At 45.2% G+C, this 14887-nt stretch overlaps 2 protein-coding genes across 2 annotated transcripts; both read left to right on the top strand.

Moving 5' to 3' along the window:
- The first annotated feature begins 4972 nt into the window (after nucleotides 1–4972).
- Nucleotides 4973–6107, top strand: LOC101669858 (gamma-gliadin-like). Its single transcript, XM_044524410.1, has one exon. It carries the CDS (start codon nucleotides 5050–5052, stop codon nucleotides 5941–5943), a length of 894 nt encoding a protein of 297 aa, XP_044380345.1. The 5' UTR covers nucleotides 4973–5049; the 3' UTR covers nucleotides 5944–6107.
- Nucleotides 6108–11941: 5834 nt separating this feature from the next.
- Nucleotides 11942–13124, top strand: LOC123083567 (serine/arginine repetitive matrix protein 1-like). Its single transcript, XM_044505582.1, has 2 exons — nucleotides 11942–12248; nucleotides 12354–13124. The coding sequence occupies exons 1-2, from the start codon at nucleotides 12185–12187 to the stop codon at nucleotides 12917–12919; spliced, it is 630 nt and encodes a 209-aa protein (XP_044361517.1). The 5' UTR covers nucleotides 11942–12184; the 3' UTR covers nucleotides 12920–13124.
- The last annotated feature ends 1763 nt before the right edge of the window (nucleotides 13125–14887 follow it).

Here is a 14887-nt window from a genome sequence, read left to right as displayed (position 1 = left end):
GGATCCAGAAGATCCCAAGAACTTCAAATGACAATGCAGGTATGTTGTCAGTCGTTCAGCTTAGTAATTCCATAAGGTGTAGTTCTAGCCAAACAACTAAGTACTGAGCTCAAATTGCTGAAAAATAATGGGTGTTCAGTACTCGATTCCGGACTATGTTCACATATCTCTAGAGTGACGTGACCTTATCTCAAGGATCTTTATTGCTAACACAGACCTTGATCTTGACATCGACATTAACAGAGATAATATACACCATGCCATTTTGTAAATATATATAGAGAAGTAGTTTCAATCTTCCGCCTTGTCAATGGTCAGGAGCCGCCTAGATCCCAGCAAAGATTATTTTTTCAGGCTACAACTTGAGTCTAAATTTGCACGGATACATGAAAATGTGATGTGTGTAGAGAATAAGTCCATTAGCTGTACAATTCAATTTTAGTGTGAATTACCAGTTGGAAGTTGTCACTGGATACATGATAAAAACTGTACAGATACATGAAAACTGCAACTCAAGTATGTAGTCGTATGTTGTCACTAGATTGAATGCAAACTGAAATAATCTCCTTTTTAAAAAAATATCTTTGTACAGTTTTGTGAGAACAATGGAGCAAGGAGGGCATGCGGCAAAATTGTCTCTATAGTATCCACTTGCAGAAGGTTTCTTCTCTAGAAGTTCTAATTGAGAATGACATGTAGAAATGGGTGCAACAGTATAATATCCATCTCACCATCTGATATGTGGTCTAAGAAGGATGAATAATGATAGCCAGTGCACGGTTGCTTTCTCATGATTTCAACACGTGCTCTCCATCTATTTAATGTTTTATGCCCAGATTCTTGTATATTTACATCCTACAGATTAATCTATTTTAATTACATTCTTATGCAAAAGTGTAAATTCACGCATGTCACTGTAATGCTATATTTGTAATCTGTTGAGGAACTATTTTTGGAGCCTTTTGGAATAGAGGAATGGGTTCATAAACAGGAATTTCAGGGACTCTGCGTCTATTGTGCCGCTGCAGAGAATCTCATCTGTATTTGGAATTTTGGATACATATTAATCATCTGTTTCTGAAACAATAATGTGTACTAATTCACATAGTAGCCTCTCGGAGCAGTATCTATGTTTAGTGGGATGGGACACCACCACCTGCAGGGGAGGCAAAGAAGGTCAGGAGAAAACGCCGTCGAGGTAGGGACCCTCACTGTGTTCTACTAGAAAATAAACAAAATTGATACTGAAAAAGCTTTTTAAAAAACTTTTTGTGCATTTTCTTTTCAAAGCACCACGAGTGTTATTTTTTCATGAAGTTTTGCATGCAGGTTGAACACTCAAACATGTTTGTGTGCAAAAGATAGTTATTTTTGTTTGCTATTTGTCTGCATTTACTATTCACAAGGGTACTTGTGAGCAGAATGAATATCTGAAGAATTGAAGCCTATCAATATTTGTTATACACGAGTGACCCCAACATGAAACTACACCTGGATGAATGCATTTAGATGTTCCGTGCAACGCACGGGCATCTTACTAGTAGAAACAGAAAATACATACATTGGTCGTCAACAGAAATGCCAGCAAGGTAACAGAAGGGCGACGGATTAGCTAGGAAGCACGCTGAGGCAAGGGGTGATGTCGACGCCATAAGCCATAGCAGACTGAGCGCTGGCGCGGAATCCAGCAGCAAGGGCCATGCTGATGCTAGCAGATAAGTGCTGCAACCGCGTGCTCCCGTCGCAAGAGAAACCGCTGAAGACACACCAAGACCAGGCAACATATAGGTTCATATTTCACCCCCACCCTCGGAGAAAAATGTGAACCATTTGAAACATATTAAAAGTTGAGTGCAGTTTTTATTTTAGAAAAATATATATGCTCACAAGAGATCAGGAGTCAACCGTCGGTTCTAGGGTATTAATGAACAAACAAGAAGATTGACTTGTTGAGCAATTTTACCACCTCTTCTTGCTTCCTTTTACAACACTAGAACTTGACGGGCTTTTGTTCAGGTGGATAAACACACGAATGAAGGACTTCTTGACAAGTCTGTGTAGATTAAAGGTATGTTAGAAGATGGTGTAATTAGTATATGCTTTTAGTGATCTAAGGGCATTTCTAGCCAATCCACTATAACCGGTCGGAGAAGTAAAAACCAAGTTTTACTCCTCTAACCGGGACCTGGCCGATCCCCGATCGGGGCTAGTGGAGTAAAAAAATATCCTTAGCCGCATCTCACATGTCTATTTTTACTCCACCATTCGACGGCCAAGTAAAACTTCCTCACCTCTCTAGGCGCCTCCTCTGCCTCTCTTCCTCCCCCTCTTCCCAATGGCCTTACCGCATGACTGGTACTCCTCACAGCCAATCCGTAGAGCGGATCCACGCCGCCATGCCCGCCGCGTGTCTTCGAGCCGTCGCCGCCCGGCCGATGCGGCCCCCACCTGCATCTCCGACTTCCTGGACCTTCCTCTACCGCAATAGCCGGAGAGGAAATACCTTGGCCTTCACCAACGAGCATGGGGGACGTGGGTGGCGGAGATCACCGACCAGGAAACCCACAAGAATAAGTGGATCGGGTTGTTCCACATGACAGAGCTCGCCGCCCTGGAATATGACCGGTGGCAGGCCCGGTTCCATGGCACGGACACGCGTCTCAACTTTCCATGGGGGACGACGCTCTCCCACCTCAACCCGCTGCCACCGGGGGTGGTGGATGCGGCGATGGCTCAGGAGGACCGGGTGGCGAGGGAGCACATAGTGATAGAGGCCGCTGGCGAGGAGTACATGGTAGACCTCCGCCGCCCATACCCCAAGCTCGTGGAGGCGGCGTGGGCAGTCAATGGGGAGGTCATCGTCACCTCCGACGACGAGGTGCAAGGCAGCGATGAAAGCGGAAATGACGAGAAGGAGTTCAACGCCAAGGACTGGCAGGGCACCTTACCCAACTCTGACGATGATGACACCGGCCCGGACCCAATGGGTGTTGAATTTTAAGGCAAGATTGGCTCGACCTCTACCATGGCGATGATAATGATGATGATGAGTAGTTTAGATTAATTTCAAGTTTAGGTTTAGGTTTAGGTTGTTTAAATCAATTTCGGTTCTCCCGCGGGATGTCAAGACAAATGTGTCGAATTTCGGTTGTTTCAATTGAATCTAGTTTTAACTTATGCAAATTTTGTATTTACTTTGTTAAATTTCAGAGTTTGGTTAGATCCGACCAAAAGTTAATGGAGTAAAAATACTCCATTATAGGTTTAGTCAGTCGGATCCTGCGTTATTTTTAAGGGATAATTAGATTTATGCCCCTAGTTGTGTCCCACTCGTCTGTTTTACCCCTAATTCCCAAAAGTCACCAGTTCTGTCCAAGTCACTTTGCTCCTCTTATGCTCTTGCCCTTTGACCGTTTGACCGTTAGTTTGAAAACTTGATAACTAATTCATACTAAATCAGAAAAATGCAAATAAGATACCAAAATGTTCAGAAAAACATCACCTATATGTCAGTGTCATTTGCACTCATGAAAAAACTGTTAGAAAGTGCACATCCAAGTTTTAGCTCTTTTGATACCACCATGAATAGTAAACTCTAAAAAAAATAAAAAAATCAAAAAAATATGGTGGCAAAGTATGACAAATGTTCTAAGTGCTTGTCAAGTTTCATTAGGGAACGACATTCGTGGAAGTCGTGGCAAAAAAATAATCTATTTTGGAGTGTTGATTGTTTTTTTTGTCGCGACACCCACGAATGTTATTCCCTGATGAAACTTGGCAGGCACTTAAAACATTTGTCATTCTTTGCCACCAATTTTTTTTGAATTGTTTTAGATTTTACTATTCATGGTGGTAGCATAAGAGTTAAAACTCGGATGGGCACTTTCAACACTTTTTTCATGAATGCAAATGACAGTGACATATAGGTGATGTTTTTCTAAACATGTTGGTATCTTATTTACATTTTTCTGATTTAATATGAATTAGTTACGAAGTTTTCAAAATGACGGTCAAACGGTCAAAGGGCAAAAGCATAAGAGGAGCAAAGTGACTTGGACAGAACCGGTGACTTTTGGGAATTAGGGGTAAAACAGACGAGTGTGACACAACTAGGGGCATAAATCTAATTGTCCCTATTTTTAAAGGATCGGTTGAAAATGCCCTAAGGATACAAATATGCAATTATTTATTTTTTAAATGCTTTAAATCATTCTCAGAAATCTTAGTAACAATGGTTGTCATGAACAACTTCGACTAAATGCATCAAATGTTACACATAATACATACAAACTTAGTTCAATAAATTAATTAATTAAAGCGAGAACAAACCTTCAAATGTACTAAAGAGTGAATCAATTAAGACAAGTAAAGCTAGTACTAGTCCAATATTAATTAATAACTTGCACAGAATTACAACCATTAACATAAAAACGGAATATGATAAGTCATGTATTGATAACGTGTACAACATTACTACCCTTGACATAAAAGGAGAATTTGATGAGTCGTGTCAGCTTGTCATCTTGCCATCATACTATACAATACTGCAAGCTAGTTTTGAAAAAGAATAAGAGTCCAAAATGAACATTAGAATTCCCTGACCTGTCTTTAACAACATGCACAAGGATACAAATTTAGTCCCCCGCAAGCTATAAAGATTTGGTTATGTCTAACAACTTGTACAACATGATAAACTTAGATCCAAAAGGAATGCAATCCAGATAATTGTTTGACATGTAAAGTCGATAAGATGAGTCAGTGCCAATTATCAGGTTTTCGTCACTCTTAGATGATATGTACAATAAAAAGGCATCTTTGATGACCACTCCCAAACTACTTTTGTATGTAGTGCCACCAAACACAACACACCAAATAACCGGTTTGATAAGCATCGAATCATTTAAAAAAGGAAAGCAATAATAAAAAGAAACCTAACCATGGTAGCTATAAAAAGCCTACAATATGTAGACTCCATACCATCATCCATCCTTCACACAACTAGAGCACAAGCATCAAATCCAAGTAAGTAGTATTTAACGCAAATCCACCATGAAGACCTTACTCATCCTAACAATCCTTGCGATGGCAACAACAATCGCCACTGCCAATATGCAGGTCGACCCTAGCAGCCGAGTACAATGGCCACAAGAACGACCTTTCCCCCAGTCCCAACAACCATTCTCCCAGCAACCACAACAAATATTTCCCCAACCCCAACAAACATTCCCCCATCAACCACAACAAGCATTTCCCCAACCTCAACAAACATTCCCCCATCGACCACAACAACAATTTCCCCAGCCCCAGCAACCACAACAACCATTTCCCCAGCCCCAACAACCCCAACTACCATTTCCCCGACAACCACAACAACCATTCCCCCAGCCTCAACAACCCCAACAACCATTTCCCCAGTCACAGCAACCACAACAACCTTTTCCCCAACCCCAACAACAATTTCCGCAGCCCCAACAACCACAACAATCATTCCCCCAACAACAACAACTGATGATTCAGTCATTTCTACAACAACAGATGAACCCCTGCAAGAATTTTCTCTTGCAGCAATGCAACCCTATGTCATTGGTGTCATCTCTCGTGTCAATAATCTTGCCACGAAGTGATTGCCAGGTGATGCAGCAACAATGTTGCCAACAACTAGCACAAATTCCTCAACAGCTCCAGTGCGCAGCCATCCACAGCGTCGCGCATTCCATCATCATGCAGCAAGAACAACAACAAGGCGTGCAGATCCTGCGACCACTATTTCAGCTCGCCCAGGGTCTGGGTATCATCCAACCTCAACAACCAGCTCAATTGGAGGGGATCAGGTCATTGGTATTGAAAACTCTTCCAACCATGTGCAACGTGTATGTCCCACCTGACTGCTCCACCATCAACGTACCATATGCCAGCATAGACGCCGGCATTGGTGGCCAATGAAAAATGCAAGAGTTATGCTAATAGGTAGATGAATCATCGTTGCTTAGCTTATGCACCAATCGTTGTAACGATGACAAATAAAGTGGCGTGCACCATCATGTGTGACCCCGACCTGTGCTAGTTCAAGCTTGGGAATAAAAGACAAATAAAGTTCTAGTTTGCTAGCATTGCTTGCCACTGTTCCATTCACTTTTTATTTCCATGTTCGTCCCTAACTGCAATACTTGCCTTACACATCAATAGCTACCTGCTTGTGCTGGTAGGTTACTATTTAATCTACCGATTAGTGGTTGACCTATTAATCCAATTAATAGGCCGATTGATATTAGTTATTTCTCCCAAGCCGACCGAGCAGCTATTAGTTACCGATTTCTTGAACATTGCACATAATAATAATTCAACGTAGCAGTAGCGCTTTTTCTGGAATGCCCTACTGCTACTTTTGACATCATCATGCACATTCATGTGTGGGCACGAGGGGTAAGCCATCGCTCGTCCGTGGAAGGTACGAGGAGGAGGGCTTTACGCTATCATCCTCCTTCTGCCTTCATCTTCCTCCTCAAGCTCTAGCACCCAAGCGTTTTTCTCATGCCTAGTCCCAAAGAGGTCATGCATTTCACCCTGCCGATGCTTCTGACATGTCCGGAGAGGGGAGGCAGAGCCATGAGGTGAAGGAGACAAGTGCCACCAAGAGGCCTGCAGCGAAAACCAAGGCCTCGTCTAAGACGAAAGGGAAGTGGAGGCCCTCCATAGTGAGCCAAGACCAGCTGAATCAACTTTCTCAGGATGGTTACCTACCACCATCGAAGCATCCAGTCGTCAGCTTCGTGCTCGTCACCAAGGGCGACGCTTCTTTGTTCGCGAATGTGCGTCGGCCTCGCGCGTTGGATCCCTCCACCGATAGGCCATTGCAAGATCAAAGTGGATGGGGCCACAACCAAATCAGCTAGACGCGGCTCAGTGGGTGACATTTGCCAGGCCGTTGATGGTTCTTATTTGGGAGCGTCAGCTATATTTTTTGAAGGAGTTTCAGACCCGGCGACTCTTGAAGCTCTAACTTGCAGAGAAGCTCTGGCTTTGGCATCGGATCTCATGGAGACACATGTGGTCGTTGCGTCGAATTGCAAGGAAGTTGTATCCAATATCTCTGAAGGCAACGGAGGAAAAAAGATGCTCATATCATTCGAGAGATCAAGTTAATGGAGTTAGAAAAACAGTCTTGCTCTTTTATTTACGAAAATAGAGCTTCGAATGTTGAGGCACATAGCCTCGCTAGATACGCGCTTAATCTCCCTATTGGCCGCCATGTCTGGCTGCTACATCCTCCAGACTTGAGATGTATTCCTCAGAACATTCTTGAGCAATAAAGCGTGTGTTTAGACTAAAAAAAACATGAACCATGCGCGATTAGAAGGCAATGTACACAACAAGCCTGTTGTTACCGTTCGAGTCAGCCGAATATTGTTTGGCACCCCAGCCATTCGTCGGCTTTGGACGGACAACACGGCGGAAGGGGCAAAAACGAAATGCAACCAAGAAGGTTGGTGAAGTATTTGAAAATGTTTTCCCGATTCTTCTTACTATTTCTTTCAACCTCAATCAACCCTCTCTTTATAAATTCCTTGTTTCCCTGAGTTACATGCAAATGATTATGTTCATATTGTGTTTGTATTTGTCTTGTACTTAACTCTAAGTGTTTGGCAGGCAACAGAGTAGGCAGGGCCTGGCCGGCAAAATCAGGGCCCTGTGCCAAACTCTAAAATAGGGTCTATCTCATTGCAAAAATATAGTTTTCTTTGTCGCTTAATGTATATAAATCTTTATATAAGATGTCGCTTAACAAAACATAGCATCATCTTTATGAGAGCTGAACCGAGCACAATTTGATTTTATAGAAAAACAGTTCAGTTTGATTTTATAAAAGAAAAACAGTTCCAAGTCTACAGCAAACGAGAAGGTGGCTCGGTTGCGTCGGTGGTGCCCCCATGACATACTCTCACCGGTGGTCCATGCGGGTTGGAAGTCTGCCCGAACCGAGCTTTGACGAATTGGACGGAACAGGCGACTATGAAACGGTGGCTTCGGCAGGGCAAGGTCGATCGGCGGCCGCCATAGCCTATTTTTGTGCGGATGAAGAAGATCATGTGTTGATTGGGGAACAGACGAAGAGGCGTTGGGGCGCTGAGTTCATTTGCCGTCCACTCGCAGGACGCGGCACCAACATGGGCTTGGACGCAGCCACTTACACCCAACAGAGCAGGCCCGTCTGAGGAATGAACACCTTGTCCAGGTCCAACTCAACAGTTGGATCGATGGGCCTATACTTAAGGACGAAATTCGGGGCCCCTCCGAGCTAGGGGCCCTGTTTGGCCGCACCAGTTGCACACCCCTCTGCCCGGGCCTGAGAGTAGGAGAGGTGGATGGTGACGGTGTAATACACCAGGGGTGTCACTCGGTGGGGAGCCCGGCAGCAGACCCGTCTCGGAGACAATGAAGCTAGGTGAAGATCTAACCACAGGAGGGATTCCTTGAGCCCGCATAGGCGGTGGCGGCGGCGGCGGGAGCCTGGTGTTGGAGAACAAGCTCGAGGTGTTGGCTGTCGCCGGTGGGAGCTTGAGGTGCTAGCCGGAGGGAGCTCGAGGTGTTGGTCGGCAACGGCACCAGCTACCGGAGACATTGCCTGAGCTGGAGGTGTTGGGGATCGCGAAGGGAGCTCGAGGTGCAGTCTGGCGGCGGGACCACCTGTCGGAGGCACGACCGGAGCTGGAGGTGCTGAGTGTCAGGGCAGGAGCTTGAGGTCCAGGCGATCGCGGCGGGCCACGCGGAGGGGATCGCACGGAGGGTATCGGAGATTTTTATGTTACTTTTTGAATTTTGGAGGGAATTAATGTAAAATGTACTTATTCAATTAATTTCTTTCCCTCGTGTCAAGTAATTCTAGACAGAGGGAATATATGTCAAACATTTTTTTAAAACCATTCGACCATTGGTTGGTTCTTGGTACACACTTCTCAATATATAGGTAAAATATATGAGACACCTAGGTGCTTGGGCATATAAACTTGATTTAACAATTTTTGTAAGAACATATTTTTGAAATATATCTTTTAATAAAAACGTGTGGATGTTTGAGGGAGTCCTGGATTAGGTGGCCCTCGAGTGTCCGGGCTATTCGATATGGGCCGGACTGATGGGCCGTGAAGGTACAAATAGAAGACTTCCCCCCGCGTTCGGGTTGGACTCCTTTATGCGTGGACGGCAAGATTAGTGTCCGGATAAGTTATTTCCTTCCCTCACAAACTGACTCTGTACAACCCTAGGTCCCTCCTATGTGTATATAAACTGGAGGATTTAGTCTGTATAGGCTATCAGAATTCTCATAGGCTAGACAGCTAAGGTTTAGTCATTACGATCTCATGGTAGATCAACTCTTATAATACCTCTACTCATTGAATACAATCAAGCATGACGTAGGGTATCAGAATTCCCATAGGCTAGATAGCTAAGGTTTAGCCATTACGATTTTATGGTAGATCAACTCTTGTAATCCCTTTACTCATTGAATACAATCAAGCAGGACGTAGAGTTTTACCTCCTTTAAGAGGGCCCAAACCTGGGTAAACTTTGTGTCCCAACGTCCCTTGTTACCATCGATCCTCATACCTACAGTTCGGGACCCCCTACTCGAGATCTGCCGGTTTTGACACCGACAACGTTCAACTATTGGAACTCTTAACCAAGGGCTAAATAGGGCCCTGCTCTTTAGTCTCGTGTATGTCGCGAGCATCGCCCCCATACATATCGTTGCCACCTCGGGTGCTCTCCTGTAGACTTTGGAGTCACTAGGTATCTACATGTCTGATTGTGCGAACCGGATAGAAGGCTTTGTTGTGAGTTGTGACTTGTGGTCTGGAAGTCGGTAGGACTTCTATTATTTTTGGGTGTGGTCAAGGTTGCTCGCTAGGTTCCAAACTTGATGGCGGAAGTTTTGTCAATCATCCCCTCGAGTCAACTTCAAAGGAGGCCGTCCACGCCGCGGAAGCGGGGAAGTGGAGCTGTATGTTTGTGTTTCTGGGGAGCTGGGAGTCTCTCTGCCTGCTTGTGCTTTTTGCTTGTTTACCCCATGTGATTAGAGTGCATGTGATTGCATGTCTCATTTCTGTGCTTTAGCATCGTCGAACTGAAGACTTCCACACAGTAGTGGGCCTAATCCCCAGCAACCACAAGAAGATACTGATAGCAATGGAAGAAGACATATTTCAGGTACATGATTAACCATAATCTGTTGGTACCAATGGCGGAAGACATTTTTCAACATACGTGATTAAAGATAATCTCGCATACACTGTTCACTAGTAGGGCGTGTCGTCTTACCTGTGGGGTTTCTTGGAATCTAGACATTGGTCCGAGGGTCCCATGAACTACACAAGGCACGCCATCCCCGTCCTTGATGGGTGCGGAATGATGCTCAGTCCGTGATGTCGATGCGGTTTTGCTTCAAGTTTAGATGATTTTCATCTTACAACCTTCCCGTGGGGCATCTGTGAGGGGTCTGACTATGTATAGTGGGTTTTCACTCAGGACCTCACCTCAGGACATCCACTCCCGTAGGGAAGGCAACAACCACATGAGCTAACGTTCAGTTTTGCTACAAAACAGGGTTCGTATCTAATAGTCCCACCTCGATTCTTTAAATTGAAGGGGTTCGTATCTAATAGGGACTGCGGATTTTTGTGTTACTTTTTGAATTGAAGGGGTTTAATGTAAAATGTAGTTATTCACTCAATTTATTTCCCTCGCGTCAAGTAATTCTAGACAGAGGCAATATATGTAAACAATTTTTTAAACCATCCGACCACTGGTTGGTTCTCAGTACATATTTTTAATACTAGTACAAATGCCCGTGCGTTGCAACGGGCGAAAAATATCGTAAAGCCTACTCCGTGTGACAGTACACGCCATTTCTTATACGCAGTTCTCATAAACATCGGTAATAAGTTTATACTGCTATTGTTTTTCGGAGTAATATGATGGTAGTGGTGCATGGAGTAGTCTAGTAATCGGTTTTATTTATTTACTCTTCGGGGAAACACTAATATTTATTTATTTTGAAATAAATGAACAATTTTGAAATTTTTATCTTTTTATTAGAATTGAAACATGTTTTGAAGATGAACATGTTTTGACCGCATGTCTTTTTAAATATGAAATTTTAAAATTTTGTGATAAATTTTAAATATTTGTTTAAGCTGGATCTTTTGGGATTTTGTGCATTCGTTAAAAAACGTGAACATACTTAAAAGCATGATTTTTTAAAGCAAGAAGATTTTGAAACACCCTTTATCTTAAAAAACACATACACGCTCAATGTCCGCAATATAAAACATGATTGTTGGTGTCTAGACCATGTAGTATAAAGTTGAGAAAGTCATAGGGATGTCCTTTGATGGCTCCTCCTTCAGCTTACCACTATCATCAGGTGGAAAAGGAATGGTGTAAGTGTTTTTAGCGGGATATACAGACAAAATAATAGTATACCATTCGAGGTTTAATAAATAGTTCAAAATTAATTCTTCGGATTTTCAGAGGATTTAAATGCAGAAGGATTTCTTTTGGATGGAAGAGTAGTGGTGCATTCAAGTGGGATTATTTATAAAGAATTATTTGTTGTTAATATTCAAAATCAAACATGTTTTTACTATGTTGATTATTTTTTCAGAAAATGCTGGTTGTTGGGTTTACAAATTATGTTTGGTTCTTTTTCTTTTGCTCTATTTAAACTTGGCCCAAAGACCACGCACCCCCATCCCATCATCACCATAAAAAAGCAAAATTTTCTTTGTTGCCCATCACTGTCATGCGGGTGGAGGCCACGTACCCAATTAAAAAAAAGTGGAGGTCACGTACACCGTCACGTGTATGTCTCGTCTTAAGGCGTCAAATTTGCTGAGCCCTTCCTCTGCCGTTGAAGCTTATCCCATTCTATCCCCTCCTTTCTCTGAGTTCCTTCTTATTCCATCACCTCATTCTATCCCCTCCTTTCTCCTGCTCGATCTGCTGCTCCCGAGCACAACCACCTAGTCCCTGAGCTCCTTCTTCCGCCGATGACCGAAGCCACCGAGCGGGCCCCCGTCGTCCCCCTGCATTCCTTTCCCCGCCATCTCCCTCTTCCCTTATTCTCTTTTCCCAGTTTACTCTCATCTCCCTCTATCTCTCTTGCTCTCTGTTGCACGAGGCCGCCATGGACGCCCGAGATCCTCCGCTCCGACCCATGCCCCGGCGGCCCTGCCGACGTCGTCGCCTAGGTGAGCAGTAGCTGCACTGCGACGTTGCCCCGCCTCCTATCTCCCTCTCTATCTCTCCCCTGTCTCTCTCTTCTCTCTCTGAACCCTCTCTATTTTCTTCAACAGGAAGACCACCATGCCCACTGCAGGAACTTCGAGCCGACCCCGCAGCATGGAGACCGCCACCGCCCATCCGTTGTCGGGAATCGCCGGATCCGGCCCCTCTCCGGCCTGCCTCGCCGTCCTTCGTCCGTTCCCGATATCTTCCCGGTGCCAGGAGCTCAGGCGAGCGCCGCCACAAGACCCTGCCTCCTCTGCCCCGTAGCTCGCCATGGAGGTCGTCGCCTCTCCATCTCAATCCACGATGGTCTCCTCCAGGGGCCCGCCATGGAGGTTGCCGCCTCTCCTGTCTCGATCCGTTTGCCGCCGGATCCACGGCGGAGCAGCCGAGATCCGCCGCCCGTTACGCGACGCCTCGGCCCGCCAAGGCCAGCGCCGAGGCCGACAAGGCGCGCAGGAAGGCCAAGGCCCTCACCAAGCAACGGGAGGGCTTGCGGGCTAGGCTCGCCTACCGCAAGCGCGCCCGCAAGCTCACCTCCATGCCGGCCAAGGCCACCGCCGCGACGCTTTTTAAAACGAATAGTTTCCCAAATCCACTTAATAGGGATTGCGGGTTGATTTTGCAGAAATAGAGGGACGTTTTTGTAAATTGGTGACGACGTACGACCAGAAGCACTCCGTGCTTTATTAGTAGGGAAAGATATACGTAAAATATACAGGACACCTAGGTTGCTCGCTAGAAGGAGGCCGTCCATGCCGCGGAAGTGGGGAAGTGGAGCAAGCTATCGTGTCATTTTTGTGTGCGAGGTCTGACCTCTATTGGTCTTTTTTTTTTGAGACAACCTCGCAAAGCTTTTATTTAACTCGTCACAACGTTTATAGGGACGAACGAGAGATCACCCGGATTGCCTAACCACACACGGCGGCCAACCCCAAGTGATATTGCATGCTTTGCTAAATTGTGAGCCTCGGTATTCGAGGTCCTAAACTCATGACCAAAAGGGCAACTTAAAAAAGAACTAGATCGATCAACCATCTCTCTGATTATAGCTCCATAACTAGCCGCACTTCCCTTCTGGATATCATCAATAACCGTCTTGCAGTCAGAAGCAACGAAGATGCTGCGTTCGTATAAGTCATCCGCCAATGCTTGTCCTTCACGGACCGCAAGAGCTTCCAGCGTCGTAGGGTCAGCGGTTCCGGTAAAAGTGACAGTGGAAGCGCCCAAGAAAAGGCCATCATGGTCTCTGCATATTGCTGCGACAGTGCCGCCGTTCCTGCTCCTCCCAGTTGCCGCATCTACATTGATTTTCACCAAGTTCTCAGGGGGAGCTATCCAGCGTGTGGGTCTCGGCTGGGCTGCCACTTGCGCACCTCGAGGCTGTACCAACACATCCATATCACTGATGAAAGAGTTAACAAATGCATTGGTCGAATATGGGGTCTGGCGTATGTCCTCATATATCACTTTTCTTCTAGAACTCCAAATTGCCCAGAGAGTGACTCCCAGACGGTGAAATCTGCATGGTTCAACAGGCTTTGCATATTAAACAACCAACTTCTTCCATTTGGATCAGAATTAGTACTCATAACTTCCACCAGCGCTTCAGGTGCTAAGGCCCAGGTACTTCTTGCCATATTGCAGTCCAACAGTAGATGCCTCCATGAGTTGGCCGCTCCACACAAACGGCATGCCGGCGAGTCCGCCATATTGCGATGGTGAAGGAGATCGTTAGTGGGCATTGATTCCCTTGCTAGCCGCCAGAGGAACACTCGAATTTTGCTTGGGACTTGTGTGCGCCATAGCGAAGTCCATCCATTGCTCTCAGCAACGCTCGATGGGCCTTCTGTTTGATACAACCAGCTTTCTCTCATCATTTTGGTGTTCTGTATCATTCTATAAGCAGACCCAACAGTGAAGTTGCCTCTGCTCTCCTTACTCCAGGCCCAGAAGTCATCAACTTTCTTTGTACACAAGGGTATTTTGAGAATCTCTTCAGCGTTTAGTGGTATGAAAACTGTTCGAACTAGATCCTCCTTCCAAGACGAAGTGGTTTGATCTATCAGTTCATGAGCCCTCGTTGGTGGATCAGTAACGAGGGATGTAATCGGCCGAAGTATATCATGCCTCGGTATCCAATTATGCTCCCATATGAGAGTATCTTCTCCGGTCCCTATCCTCCGTATCACTCCTTGTTTCATTATGTCCCTCCCATCCAAGATAGCACGCCAAATCTGTGATGGATGCGTTCCCAGCTCAGCCTGGATAATATCACAATCCGGAAAATATGCAGCCTTCAAGATCGCAGAGCTAAGTGTATCAGGATTGTTCAAAAGCCTCCACGCTTGTCTGGCTAAAAGTGCTAGGTTAAAGATTTCGAGGTCTCGGAATCTAGTCCTCCCATATGCTTTGGTCGAGTCATTATTTCCCATGAGACCCAAGCTGGTTTCCGCCGTCCCTGTTTGCTGCCCCACCAGAATTGCCTGATAATGGAAGTGACACTCTCACAAAGACCTCTAGGCAGTCTGAAACAAGCCATTGAGTAGACGGGGATTGATTGGGCAACCGACTTGATCAATACTTCCTTTCCCGCTTCTGA

The sequence above is a fragment of the Triticum aestivum genome, chromosome 1B (genome assembly GCF_018294505.1).
Source record: "Triticum aestivum cultivar Chinese Spring chromosome 1B, IWGSC CS RefSeq v2.1, whole genome shotgun sequence".
Lineage (NCBI taxonomy): Eukaryota > Viridiplantae > Streptophyta > Magnoliopsida > Poales > Poaceae > Triticum > Triticum aestivum.
The sequence above is the reverse complement of the archived record's forward strand: the minus strand, read 5'-3'. Positions and strand labels throughout refer to the sequence as shown.